At 42.8% G+C, this 15,305-nt stretch overlaps 1 protein-coding gene across 4 annotated transcripts in view; it reads right to left on the bottom strand.

Moving 5' to 3' along the window:
* Positions 1-15,305, bottom strand: part of BRINP1 (BMP/retinoic acid inducible neural specific 1) — a 317,361-nt gene that overhangs the window by 82,991 nt on the left and 219,065 nt on the right. For 3 of the 4 annotated variants that reach the window (XM_089685519.1, XM_089685521.1, XM_089685520.1), the window contains exon 6: positions 7,420-7,656. The exons of the other annotated variant lie outside the window; for it this stretch is intronic. In XM_089685519.1, the coding sequence (XP_089541645.1) occupies positions 7,420-7,656 (237 nt within the window). The remainder of the gene's footprint in view (positions 1-7,419; positions 7,657-15,305) is intronic. 4 annotated transcript variants of the gene reach the window in all.

Raw genomic sequence — 15,305 nt, 5'->3', positions numbered from 1 at the left:
ATTGAGAGCCAGGTCTGGTCCAATTTGCCCTGTTACATGCGGTGATTGTAAATGGGATCGTACTGCAACTGGTGGTGGGGCATTGACAAGGTTCCAACAATTGGTGAGAAGGCAATATGTGGGCATACGCAGTCTGCTTTCTCCACTCTAGCTGGTGCACGAACTGAGTGGTACTACGGTGGAAGAGGAACTACTGGAGAGGAAGTCCAAAGGTAACGTGGTTTCTTGGATCAATGGAGCAGCTTTTCAGTTGGCTACGTTGCAACCATATGACCCTTGGTGGCCACCTTGGGTCAGCAAGGTCTATTAGGTCACTGGCCCAGGGTTTTGGCACACTTTGGTGCAAGTGGCTAGTGTAGGGAGAGATACCCTGCTTGCTATGCAGGGACATCAGTGTTAGTGAAAGGTTCCTTATGAGAGGAAATAGGCTAGGGGCTTGCTTCCTGGAAGAAGTCCCCCTCTAGGGACTTACCAGGCCTCAATTCACTCTCTGAAACAGACGCAGTCGGCATCTCTCCGCAACCACCTCTGACTGCATTGAACTGTGAGGCTTTCCCGCCTAGGTGTTTGTAACATTGGCATTCTATTCAGTACAAATTCCAAGGTTACCGCAGCCGGACTGCCCGCACCATGCCGTGCCTCATCATTGCCTGTTAAATGATCCATAGTGGATCACTTTTCAGAAGGATGACAAGGTCCTCTTCCTGCTCTTCTTAGTTTTTTTTTGTTCTTTTTTTTACATTTCTTAATGCTGTTTTTCATTTTGTTTTATCTTTTCACATTAATAAAAAAAAAAAACTCATATGTTGTACCAGAAACATTATTTTGGTAAAAAATGTAATGACTCTTGGAAGACGTTGCTATAATAGCCCATAAATTTGAAAACAACTCCAAATGGTTAAAAAAAATTGATATATAAAAAATTTCTGAGATTTCTTTATCTGTTAATACATTCTGTTGAAGCGCCTTCCTTAGAAGTCACTGTTGGTATTAAAATGGTATTTTGCGGTACATTCTGAATATACTGTTTGTCAAGCTGATCTACGATATGGCATTGAGAAGTACTATGAATGCAAACATTTGATCGACCACGACACAAAATGTACTTTTGTAAACTGAGACAGAAAGAAGATCTAGCATTATTTTTTTTTTTTTTTTACAGTTCTGTCCCCTGTGGGGATGTAGTAGTTTGTAGTAGTGCATGTAGTAGTTTGTCCCATGTTACAAGGTGCTTCCTAACCCTGGCTAAAAGGTTGGAATTTCAACCCTGCGGCAGAAGATCCGACAACAGCTAGGAAGGAAATGGACACTTCATACCTGCAGCTTGACTCAGCTTTGAGCACTTTTCTGAGACGAGCAATGGCAAGAGGAATGCAGAGGCTGATACAACCCCTTCCCTCTGCATTCCTTCTAGAGGTTAGAATTGCACCCCCTCGCCTTCTGTTATGGAAGATCTGATAACAACTAGGAAGGAAAGGGACACTAGGAGATTAATAACGACAGCTTGTCTTGGCTCTGAGCACTTTTCTGAGATGAGCAACGACAAGAGGAATGCAGTGCATGACACGACCCCTTCCCTTTGCATTCCTCCAAGAGGTTATAATTGCACCCCCTCACCTTCTGTCGTGGAAGATCTGATAACAGCTAGGAAGGAAAGGGACACTAGGAGATGGATACTTCATAATGGCAGCTTGTCTTGGCTCTGAGCACTTTTCTGAGATGAGCACCTGCAAGAGGAACGCAGTGGATGACACGACCCCCTCCATCTGCATTTCTCAAAGAGGTTAAAACTGCATTCCCTCACCTCCTGCCGTGGAAGATCTGACAGCAGCTAGGAAGGAAACTGACACTTTATAATGGCAGCTAGTCTTGGCTCTGAGCACTTTTTTGAGACCGCAACGGCAAGAGGATTGTAAAGGCTTACACGTCCCCCTCCCTCGGCATTCCTTTAAGAGGTCAGAACTGCACCTCCAGCTGTGGCAAGTCTGACAGCAGCTAGGAAGGAAATGGCCACTTCATAATGCTAGCTTGTCTCGGATCTGAGCACCAATGGCAAGAGGAATGCAGGGGCTGACACTTTCTCCTCCTCTTCATTGCTCCAAGAGGTCAGAACTTGACCCCTCACCTCCTACTGTGGCAGATTCGACAACAGCTAAGAAGGAAACGGACACTTAATACTGGCAGCTTGTCTTGGCTCTGAGCACTTTTTTGAGACAAGCGACGGCAAGAGGAATGCAAAGGCTTACATATCCCCCTCCCTCTGCATTCTCATAACTGCACCCCCTCACCTCTTGCTGTGGCAGATTTGACTACAGCTAAGATGGAAATGGACACTTAATACTGGCAGCTTGTCTTGGCTCTAAGTGCTTTTTTGAGACAAGCGACGGCAAGAGGAATGCAACGGCTTACATGTCCCCATCCCTCTGCATTCCTACAACAGGTCATAACTGCAATATAAGGTGTTATAGTGAGCGCAACTGCAAACAACGTATAAATGCATATACACAGAAAATGTTACTGAGCAGCTGATACACCGAAAAGGTAACCAAAATAAAACCTCCAATCAAACATATATGTTAAGTAAAATGGTGCAGCGCTAAATACTAGAGTACAGTTCATATACATGCGTGATATCACTCTAAAGGTGATCAAATGCATAAAAGTTCGATGCAATAGTGCGGATCATGTAAAGATCCTAATTCAAGGTGAGTGGACGTCCTGATCCAATGTGTGATAATAGGTGTGATCACACAAATAGGTGAAAAACGCACTCACCAGATGTGCGTTTAATACACGCAATATGTAATCCTGCGTCACCGGGCAAAGAAACGATCATCAGATCCCAGATCAGATTGTACCCAGATCACCATCCCGGCTCCACGGACGTAAGGTCATCCGAAACCGCTACCAGGTATCACCACCAGGGTCCTGAGTCCTCCAGATGGGCACTGCGAATGATAGCACTCACACAGAGTGCCCAATAAGAGACCTCATAGCGTGATAATGCTTTAGATGCCTTTATTCAGGGTTGGTTGGTGTGGGGTACATAAAAGAATATAACAAAGAGTTTACTGACCATATGTATTCATAAGGTGGTTAGGTGTCCTGCTGCTGCTGCCCCCCTGACGCGTTTCGTGCGATGCACATATTCATAGGGTCCAGGGCTAGCCAGGACATCCTCATCTGTGCTATTTATAATGTGAATGGCAATTCTGCCTAATGCGCCCGCCATTTTCTCGGCTATCCGCGCATGCGCAGAACGTCGGCATCGTCTTCCCGCGCTACTGCGCATGCGCGAACGATCGGCGCCATTTTGTCGTGGATCGCAAATGCGATCAGCAGTAAAAAGTCTCCTACAGTGCGGCGCCATTTTGTTGGCAGGGTAAAGGGATATAGGAGCAGTGTTAACTGCTCAGAACATTATTCAGCCAGAAAGCCGGAAAACGGGCGGTATCTCAGCTGGAATCGCGGTGGATCTATGAACTTGGGTCTCTATACCCTAAAGGATTGAATATAGATTTTGATCTAAATTGCTTTTAAGACAATAGATAACAGACGGATGAAGTTTACCAACCCTTTTGGGTCCATACGGAGATATATAGATTTTTATTTGAATTGTATAAGTATTTTAAGATTAAACACCAAATCATTATGAATGTAAACATATACATGGTATTAACATACAACATCGGGTGTTTTTCTTATTATTATTTTTAACGGGATGTTTCTTCACATTTCTCGTCATCGTTTTTTAAGGCATTTTTAAGGCATTTTTAATCTGATATAATATTGTGATATATGAATTTAGTATCACATCATATGTTTCTATTATGTATTTATGAGATTTTGCATTGTATTGAAGTTTATGACCATATGTTTCCATATAAATTATACACATATATCGTATTTTTATCTGACCATATATTACAGTGCTATTTATATTTGTATACCCTTAGAGAATATCTATGCCGGGTTTCCAATGATTTTGAGTAAAATAGTATGGATTTTATGTATATTATATAAGGTCCTTTTCCTTTTTATATATATATATATATACACAATTATGAGTAATCTCCAGGTCTTCTAGGTTCAGATATAATATCCCTTAAGTATTAGATTGGATCCTAGGAGTGTGAGCAGTCTCTCTCCTTTTTTCATACAGAGGCGCTATGTGTAAAGGCTTTCTGGCTGAATAATGTTCTGAGCAGTTAACACTGCTCCTATATCCCTTTACCCTGCCAACAAAATGGCGCCGCACTGTAGGAGACTTTTTACTGCTGATCGCATTTGCGATCCACGACAAAATGGCGCCGATCGTTCGCGCATGCGCAGTAGCGCGGGAAGACGATGCCGACGTTCTGCGCATGCGCGGATAGCCGAGAAAATGGCGGGCGCATTAGGCAGAATTGCCATTCACATTATAAATAGCACAGATGAGGATGTCCTGGCTAGCCCTGGACCCTATGAATATGTGCATCGCACGAAACGCGTCAGGGGGGCAGCAGCAGCAGGACACCTAACCACCTTATGAATACATATGGTCAGTAAACTCTTTGTTATATTCTTTTATGTACCCCACACCAACCAACCCTGAATAAAGGCATCTAAAGCATTATCACGCTATGAGGTCTCTTATTGGGCACTCTGTGTGAGTGCTATCATTCGCAGTGCCCATCTGGAGGACTCAGGACCCTGGTGGTGATACCTGGTAGCGGTTTCGGATGACCTTACGTCCGTGGAGCCGGGATGGTGATCTGGGTACAATCTGATCTGGGATCTGATGATCGTTTCTTTGCCCGGTGACGCAGGATTACATATTGCGTGTATTAAACGCACATCTGGTGAGTGCGTTTTTCACCTATTTGTGTGATCACACCTATTATCACACATTGGATCAGGACGTCCACTCACCTTGAATTAGGATCTTTACATGATCCGCACTATTGCATCGAACTTTTATGCATTTGATCACCTTTAGAGTGATATCACGCATGTATATGAACTGTACTCTAGTATTTAGCGCTGCACCATTTTACTTAACATATAGGTCATAACTGCACCCCCCCCCCCCCCCACCTCCTGCTGTGGCAAGTCTGACAGCAGCTAGGAAGGAAACGGACATTTCATAATGGTAGCTTGTCTCGGCTCTGAGCACCTTTCCTGAGATGAGTAATGGCAAGAGGAATGCAGAGGCTGACACTTTCTCCTCCTCTGAATTCCTCCAGGAGGTCAGAACTGCACTCCCTCACTTCCTACTGTGGCAGATTCGACAACAGCTAAGAAGGTAATGGACACTTCATAATGCTAGCTTGTCTTGGTTCTGAGCACCTTTTCTGAGAGGACTATTGGCAAGAGGAATGCAGAGGCTGGCACTCCCACCCCGCCACCTCCATTCCTCCAAGATTTCAGAACTGCACTCTTTCACTTCCTGCTGCAGCAGATCAGACAACAGCTAGGAAGGAAACAAATGCTTCACAGTGGCAGCTTGTCTCCGCTACCAGAGAGCAACGGCAAGAGGAATGCAGAAGCTGACATGTCTCCCTCCCTCTGCATTCCTCCAAGAGGTTGTAAATGCACCCCCTCACCTCCTGCTGCAGCAGATCAAACAACAGCTAGGAAGGAAACAAATGCTTCATAGTGGCAGCTTGTCTCCGCTACCAAAGAGCAATGGCAAGAGGAATGCAGAAGCTGACACATCTCCCTCCCTCTGCATTCCTCCAAGAGGTCGGAAATGCATCACTTTACCTCCTGCGGCTGATCCGACAACGGCTAGGAAGGAGATAATACTTCATAACGACAGCTTGAATCGGCTCTAAACACTTTCCGCAGGCAAGCGGAATGCAGAAGGAAGGGGAACAAGTCCGCCTCTGCATTCTTCTTGCCTCTGCTTGTCTGGGAAAAGCGCTCAGAGTTGAACCAAGCTGCAGTCATCAGGCGTCCGTCACCTTCCTAGCTGTTGTCAGATCAGCCACAGCAGCAGGAGGGGAGTGGGGTGCAATTCTGACCTCATAGCTAGGGTTAGGAAGCACCTAGTAACATGGGACTAACTATTACATGTGCTTTTCCCCATAATGGACAGAGCTGTACAAATATAAATCTTCTTTAAGCGACTATGTGGCATATACATTTTGTTTTAAAACACAAATGTTAAAAAAAAAAACAAACACAAGAAGAGATATAGGAAAACACATGTTGACATTGTAAACATAAAATAGGAAAATAGACAACAACAGTAGATCTCATCGAACATATATGAACTGTCAGGGCCTATTCACTCCTCTGTAGGTTACATCACATTCCTTCTCTTTCATAAGTGTTTTTTTTAAAAGTAAACCTGTAGATCAGGACTTGCGACTTTTCTCCGACTTGTTTCTAGCTTCTTGTAACACCCGTAGCAGTGCTCAGCCTGAAAGAAGGTAAGGCAGTGCTTGGGTCCTGCAATTACATCCACTGGCAAGGAACATGCTGGCTGGAGGAGAGAGCAGAGAGATGACCTCACCCGTCTGCTGCTGCTCCTTCACTCACCAGCCGGAGGCTGGGGGTGCGAAGGGGAGCAAGCTGTGTTTCTAGGTGGCTAAGGTGACTTGAATGTGGTGGAGCTGTGTAAATCTTAAGACTGGATGAACAGACATTTTAATACATCGGCCAGTAAAATCTGTGTATTTGGCTGTTTTCCCTGGAGGTAAGGTCTGTTGCACATTAGAATGAGCCCTAACAATTAAATTTTCAGGACAAGCTTTCAGGGCGCCCCCTTGGTCAGTAGAGCTTGGACCCGGTAGAAGGGGACACCCCCGAAAGCTTGCCCTGAAAGTTAAACAATTAGTTCTGATTGGTTTCTATGCAGAAGGGAGCCTGATTTTGCGCTCTCCAGCTTTAGTAAATAAAGTCTTTGAAGGAAATCTGCAATAGTCAGCATATAGGCTTACAGTTCGAATCTGTTTTCAAAATCGCTTTCGAATTCGATTCGAATTTGAGCCGAATCATTTCGAAAATTGCATTTCCTTATTTTGGATTTGTTGAAATTCTTTAGAAATTCAGATACATCCAAATCTTCGAATAGCAAAAACGGAACGGAACAAAGCTCACGTGTCTATTTTCCACAATTACTCGTTCGAACCGCAGAAAACATAGCCTAAGGACATTCGATTTGCCCCAATTTTGATGGCTATGCAAAATTTCTCAAAAATAATTGGGTGACTGTCCGCTATCCTTGATGTACTGCAGTACACTTTTGACATCGGTTCACATTCTAGGGGGCGGGATAACCACAGATTTCTGATGCGTTTTGCATAAGGAACTATCCCTGTGCAGGCAACTGCATCGAACACGTAGCAAGCCCAGAGGAGTGAATAGGTCCACATTAATCGTTACAAAAAAAAAAAGAGAAACATTGTGGAAATGAAAAATAGGAATCCTCACCTGAGCTCTCAAAATCTCTGTACGCTTGTGCCCATGCTTTGCCCTGGTTACTCAACGTATTCTCGATGATCTGGATGTCAGTGATTGGACAGTTACATTGGGGGAAGGATTCAGAGCACAGGCAGGAGCATTGACTGTTCCTGCACATATATTCGCCTTCCCCATTACACATGATATAACTCAATGCAGCCTGAACAAACTTCTCCTGCAAGTACTGAGGCATAATGATCTGCAGACCTGAAGACAATGACATGATAAATCGAAATTAAAAATCAAACATAGAAAGGGGTGAGACTGAATGGCAGGCATACACACATCAGATATTATAACATTTGGTTACAAGGTCACATTCCCACTAGTCACACCGTACGGCCAACAGTTTGTGGACACCTGGACAGCACATCTATATGAGCCATCACAAAATCATGGCCCGTAATATGGAGTTGTGTCCTCTTTGTGTCAGCTTCTTGTCACACCCGTAGCAGTGCTCAGCCTGAAAGAAGGTAAGGCAGTGCTTGGGTCCTGCAATTACATCCGCTGGCAAGGAACATGCTGGCTGGAGGAGAGAGCAGAGAGATGACCTCACCCGTCTGCTGCTGCTCCTTCACTCACCAGCCAGAGGCTGGGGGTGCGAAGGGGAGCAAGCTGTGTTTCTAGGTGGCTTAGGTGACTTGAATGTGGGGGTGCGAAGGGGAGCAAGCTGTCTCTTCTGGGAATGCTTTACAATGTCTGCTGGGAGGGCTTTGTAAACTCCTGGGGAGGATTTATGAACTTTTCCAGGAAGGTGTTTTAAACTCTACTGGGAAAGCTTTGTAAAGTCTTCTGAGAAGGCTTTGTAAACTCTCCTGGGATGGCTTTGTAAACTCTACTGGGTAGGCTTTGCAAACTCTCCTGGGATGGCTTTGTAAACTCTACTGGGAATTCTTTGTAAACCCTCCTGGGATGGCTTTGTAAACTCTACTGGGAAGGCTTTGTAAACTCTCCTGGGTAGGCTTTGTAAACTCTACTGGGTAGGCTTTGCAAACTCTCCTGGGATGGCTTTGTAAGCTCTACTGGGAATTCTTTGTAAACCCTCCTGGGATGGCTTTGTAAACTCTACTGGGAAGACTTTGTAAACTCTCCTGGGATTGCTTTGTAAACTCTACTGGGTAGGCTTTGTAAACTCTCCCTGGACTGCTTTGTAAACTCTACTGGGAATGCTTTGCAAACTCTCCTGGGATGGCTTTGTAAACTCTACTGGGAATGTTTTCCAAACTCTCCTGGGATAGATTTGTAAACTCTACTGGGAATTCTTTGTAAACTCTCCTGGGATGGCTTTGTAAACTCTACTGGGAAGGCTTTGTAAACTCTCCTGGGATTGCTTTGTAAACTCTACTGGGTAGGCTTTGTAAACTCTCCTGGGATGGATTTGTAAACTCTACTGGGAAGGCTTTGTAAACTCTCCTGGGATGGATTTGTAAACTCTACTGGGAAGGCTTTGTAAACTCTTCTGGAAAAGCTTTGTAAACTCTCCTGGGAAGACTTTACAAACTCTTCTGGTAAGACTTTGTAAAGTCTTCTGAAAAGGCTTTGTAAACTCCACTGGGATGGCATGGTAAACTCTACTGGGAAGGCTTTGCAAACTCTACTGGGAAGGCTTTGTAAACTCTTCTGGAAAAGCTTTGTAAACTCTCCTGGGATTGCTTTGTAAACTTTACTGGGTAGGCTTTGCAAACTCTCCTGGGATGGTTTGTAAGCTCTACTGGGAATGCTTTGCAAACTCTCCTGGGATGGATTTGTAAACTCTACTGGGAAGGCTTTGTAAACTCTTCTGGAAAAGCTTTGTAAACTCTCCTGGAAAGACTTTACAAACTCTTCTGGGAAGACTTTACAAACTCTTCTGGGAAGACTTTGTAAAGTCTTCTGAGAAGGCTTTGTAAACTCTACTGGGATGGCTTTGCAAACTCTCCTGGGATGGCTTTGCAAACTCTCCTGGGATGGCTTTGTAAACTCTACTGGGATGGCTTTGTAATCTCTCCTGGGATGGCTTTGCAAACTCTACTGGGAAGACTTTGTAATCTCTCCTGGGATGGCTTTGCAAACTCTACTGGGAAGACTTTGTAATCTCTCCTGGGATGGCTTTGTAAACTCTACTGGGAAGGCTTTGTAATCTCTCCTGGGATGGCTTTGCAAACTCTACTGGGAAGACTTTGTAATCTCTCCTAGGATGGCTTTGCAAACTCTACTGGGAAGACTTTGTAATCTCTCCTAGTATGGCTTTGTAAACTCTACTGGGAAGGCTTTGTAATCTCTCCTAGTATGGCTTTGTAAACTCTACTAGGAAGGCTTTGTAAACTCTCCTGGGATAGCTTTGTAAACTCTACTGGGATGGCTTTGTAAACTCTACTGGGATGGCTTTGTAAACTCTACTGGGATGGCTTTGTAAACTCTACTGGGATGGCTTTGTAAACTCTACTGGGATGGCTTTGTAAACTCTACTGGGATGGCTTTGTAAACTCTTCAGGAAAGACTTTACAAACGCTTCTGGGAAGGCTTTGCAAACTGCTCTGTGAGAGCTTTGAAAACTCAATTTTTAAAGATGTCAATTTGGGCTCTATAAAAAAAAAAAATTGCTGAGCAAATACCTCAGTCATCGCGATTAATTCCCGTATTGTATTATATTGCGGCCTTTTCCTGATTGCAGTTTTTAAACTCTACTGGGAAGGCTTTGTAAACTCTTTTGGAAGGCTTTACAAAGTCTTATGGGAAGGCTTTGCAAACTCTACTGGGAAGGCTTTGCTAACTCTTCTGGGGAGGCTTTGCTAACTCTTCTGGGGAGGCTTTGTTAACTCTACTGGGAAGATGTTGTAAACTCTTCTGGGAGGGCTTTGTAACATCTGCTGGGAAGGCTTTGCAAACTCTTCTGGGAGGGCTTTACAAACTCTTCTGAGAAAACTTTACAAACCCTTCTGGGAAGACTGTGTAAACTGTTCTGGGCAGGCTTTACAAAGTCTTATGGGAAGCTAGGAAGAGTCTTTACAACATATGAAAAGGAATCTAGTGCTCCACCTGTGGGTGATAGATAGATAGATAGATAGATAGATAGATAGATAGATAGATAGATAGATAGATGGCTGAGTAAAAAAATTATTGAAACATTGACCATTATTGAAAAAAAAATGTGTATACATTACCCGGTTTTAAATGTTTTAAAATTTAAAAAGTATAAAAAGATTATACATGACCCTTTTTACATTTTTCGACATTTAAAAAATTGCAGGGCTAGTCATCCTGCATGTACATTCATTCTGCGTGAACTGGCTGAGAAAAAAAATAATTGAAACATTTGACCATTATTAAAAACAAAATGTATACATTACCCTTTTTTAAATGTTTTAAAATTTAAATAATTATAAATAAATTATACATAACCCTTTCTTACATTTTTCAAAATTAAAAAAAAATGTGGGGCTAGTCATCCTGTATGTACATTCATTCTGTGTGAACTGGCTGAGACAAAAAAATAATTGAAACATTTTACCATTATTAAAATAAAAATTTTTTATACATTACCCTCTTTTTAAATGTTTTAAAATTTAAATAATTATAAATAAATTATACATAACCCTTTTTACATTTTTCAAAATTAAAAAAAATGTGGGGCTAGTCATCCTGCATGTACATTCATTCTGTGTGAACTGGCTGAGACAAAAAAATAATTGAAACATTTTACCATTATTAAAAAAAAAAAAATTTGTATACATTACCCTTTTATAAATGTTTTAAAATTTTAAAAATTATAAATGACCCTTTTTTTACATTTTTTAAAATTTAAAAAAAATGTGGGGCTAGTCATCCTGCATGTACATTCATTCTGTGTGAACTGGCTGAGACAAAAAAAATAATTGAAACATTTTACCATTATTAAAAAAAAAAAAAAAAATTGTATACATTACCCCTTTTATAAATGTTTTAAAATTTAAAAAATTATAACTGACCCTTTTTACATTTTTTAAAATTTAAAAAAATGTGGGGCTAGTCATCCTGCATGTACATTCGTTCTGTGTGAACTGGTGCAAAATTGAATGTTATTAGGCTTCCTCTCCAGGTCAACTGTAATTCCCTCGACGGAACCGAGTGAATCAGGAAAATACTGCATTACGACCACTAGATCATAAAAAGTAAGAATTTGTTCCCGTGATCATCAGCTCCATCTAGTGGCCACAGCGTGGTAGTTTCACATGTCTCTTTATTATGTATAAAAAATAGCATTCGACTTGGAGGGATTCACATGATCCACTCTATTCTGCATGACGAGCAAAATTAAACTTGGAGAGAAAGTAACCTAACAACATTTGTTGTTACTTTCCGTTTCACAGGTGAATGTTTTCGGAAATATTTATGGTCAATAGGTATTTAGTACACATCTATAAACAAAAAAAATATAGCTAAATTATTTTTGTACGATAACACTGATAATACTATTGCTTATATTTATTGTTATTTATAGAGCCTTATTAGAGCCTCTATTTATAGAACCCGCATGTCCTCCCCAGAGGATGCTCCTGTCTTCTGGAGTGTATAAGTGCAAATTATTATATTGTTTTTAAAGCAGTGAAGTTTTTTTTTTTTTTTTTTTTTTACACGAGCTTGTTGGTCTATGCACCATTATGATCAGTATTTACTATTCAAAAGGCTCCTTTATGAGCTGTACAGGGATTTTTAATTGTTTTTAGGGGCGCTATGTTTCTGTTCTATTGCCGAAGCCAATTAATGATACATTTTTATATAAGCAAAGAGGCCGTTTGTTCCTTTAGGGGATTGTGTTGGTTTATTATGTATACTCGATCACAGACAATGGAAGCCTCCACTTGGCTGTTGATGGAGAAGGCGGCGTCATGATTTCTGGTGGCATGTTCCATAATGCGCGCATGCTCCAGCTAAGCAATCTAGGCCTATATAACAATTTATTATGTCCCTGAAAAGTTTATTTTGGCCGAGACTCTGCTATAATAAAACAAATGTATGAGGATGGAGAGTCCGCTACGTGAGGCTGACGGCGTTGGGGACTATTACCAGTCAATCCGATTCTCCACTGGAGGACATATTGATGATCCTGAAATGGACAAATAAATATTACCCGAGGTGTTAAACAAAGAGAAGCTAAATAATAATTCAGCTCTGGGGAATAGTGGAGCTACGAAATTTATATACTGTATATGTTGCTGTCTGTTACTAAAGTTGGTTTCTAAATACAACCAGTAACATATGATATCTGGCCAACGTTTGTGGCCATTTGACCATTACGAGTATATGCGCTTTTTTGGACATCCCATGCCAAGCCATAGCCATTAATTTGAAGTGGCCCCCATTTCCTTTGAGGCTAGAACAGCCTGTACTCTTCTAGCGGTACAGTACTCCAAGTATCGCTGGCAAATCTTCCAGAATTCACAGGATCATTGCTGGGTCTTCCAGGATTCCTGTTGGGTCTTTGAGGGTTCCTTGTGGCGTCCCTCCCAGGTCTTCAGGATTGGTTCGCAGGATCCCTTCTGGGTTTTTCCAGTATTCCTTTCAGGATCCTTCCCAGGTCTTCCAGAAATTCTTGCAGGATCCCTCCCAGTTCTTCCAGGATTCCTCGCAGGATCCCTGTGGGGTCCTCCAAAATTCCTTGCAAGATACCTGCTGGGTCTTTGAGGATTTCTTGTAGTACCTCTCCCATGTCTTTCAGGATTCCATGCAGGATCCCTGTGGGGTCTTGCAGGATCCCTGCTAGGACTTTGAGGTTTGCTTGTGGGACCCCTTCCAGGTCTTCCAGGATTCTTTGCAGGATCCCTTCTGGGTCTTCCAAGATACTTTTCAGGATCCCTTCCAGGTCCTCCAGAATTCCTCAAAGGATCCTTGCTGGGTCTGTGAGGATTCTTTTCAGGATCCCTGCTTGGTCTTGCAGGATACCTCTCAGGATCCCTTCTGGGTTTTCCAGTATTCCTTGCAGGATCACTCCGAGGTCTTCCAGGAATCTTTGCAGTATCCCTGTGGGTTTTTCCAGGAAATTTGTAGGATCGATTTCAGATCTTCCTGGAATCCTTGCAGAATCCCTGTGGATTCCTTCAGGATTCCTTGCAGAATCCCTGCTGGGTCTTTGAGGGTTTCTTGTAGTACCTCTCCTGTGTCTTCCAGGATTCCATGCAGGATCCCTGTGGGGTCTTCCAGGATTTCTTGCAGGATCCCTGCTAGGACTTTGAGGATTTCTTGTGGGACCCCTTCCAGGTCTTCAAGGAGTCCTTGCAGGATTACTGCCAGGTTTTCCAGGATTCTTTGCAGGATCCCTTTCAGGTCTTCCAGGATACCTCTCAGGATCCCTTCTGGGTCCTCCAGAATTCCTCAAAGAATCCTTGCTGGGTCTTCATGGATTCTTTGCAGGATCCCTGCTTGGTCTTCCAGGATACCTCTCAAGATCCCTTCTGGGTCCTCCAGAATACCTCAAAGAACCCTTGCTTGGTCTTCCAGGATTCTTTACAGAATCCCTGCATTGTCTTTCAGGATTCCTTGTTCGACATTCCATTCCAAAGTGATGGGAACAGCCTGCACTCTTCTGATGTTATAGTACTCATAGAATCCCTAACAGGTCTTCCAGAGCACATAGGTTCCTGCTGGATCTTCCAGGATATCCTGCGGGATCCCTGCTGGGTCTTTCAAGATTCCTTGTGGGACCCCTTCTGGGTCTTCCAGGATTTGTAGCAGGATCCCTACAGGGTCTTCTAGAGTTTGTAAATTCTGTGCGTGGTCTACCAGGATTCCTAGCAGGATCCCTAAAGGGTCTTCCAGAGTTTGCAGATTCTGTGCGGGGTCTTCCAGGATGCCTTACAGGATCCCTACTAGGTCTTTCAGGTTTCCTTGTAGGATCCCTGCTGGGTCTTCTAGGACTCCTTGCAGGATTCCTGCTGCATCTTCCAGGATTGCTAGCAGGATCTCTTCCAGATATTTCAGTATTCCTCCTGGAATTTCCAGGACAACTAGGACCCACACTACCTCCAGGACTTCCAGAGTTCCCAGTAACGATGCTGTGCATGTCCTGTGACCAAAAGCATATTTATGCACCAGTCTTTGAACTGGCAGGTGCTGTGACCTATCACCAGCTACCACGGAGCTAAAGTGCTATAATCAGGGGCGGACTGACAACTCATGGGGCCCCCGGGCAATAGGGGATCATGGGGCCTCTGTGTCCTTGCCCAAACTCAAAAAAGCCTGTGAAAAAGGTACGAGGGGCATCTCATGGGGCCCCCTACTGACACCGGGCCCTTGGGCAGTGCCCGAGTTTCCAAATGGTCAGCATTTTTTCTTTATGAATACACCCCTAGGTGTTGCTGAGTCAATACTCCTGCTTTTTGGAGGGGTTTTTTTTGTTTGTTTTTTTTTTATTAGTCTTTGATCAGTGGTGGTGGTTTAGCATATGATTCTTTTTTTTTTTTTTCTTATGAATACACCCATGAATAGACTTCCTCAAGAGTTGGTTCTGGCCAGCTCAGTGGATTGCTGTAGGAAAGTCCTGGATTCTTTCTTGGATACACAGAATATAACTGGTTACTAACATTTACAGGTAAAGTTGATCCAGGGAATATCCGACTGTCTCTCGGGGGGATCAGGAAGGAATTGGATCGTGCTTTGATGGGGGTTTGTTTTTTTTTCTATGGTTGAACTGGATGGACTTTTGTCCTTTTTCAGCCAGACTATGTACTTACTATCAGTGGTGGTGGTTTAGCATATGATTCTTTTTTTTTTTTTTTTTAATGAATGCACCCCTAGGTGTTGCTGAGTCAATACTCTGCTTTTTGTGTTTTTGTTTTGTTTTGGTTGTTTTTTTTATTAGTCTTTGATCAATGGTGATGATTTAACATATGATTCTTTTT

This window comes from Staurois parvus, unplaced genomic scaffold, assembly GCF_062004578.1.
Source record: "Staurois parvus isolate SC_StPar_1 unplaced genomic scaffold, SC_StPar_1.0 ptg000377l, whole genome shotgun sequence".
Taxonomy (NCBI): domain Eukaryota; kingdom Metazoa; phylum Chordata; class Amphibia; order Anura; family Ranidae; genus Staurois; species Staurois parvus.
This window is presented reverse-complemented; position numbering and strand designations above follow the sequence as displayed.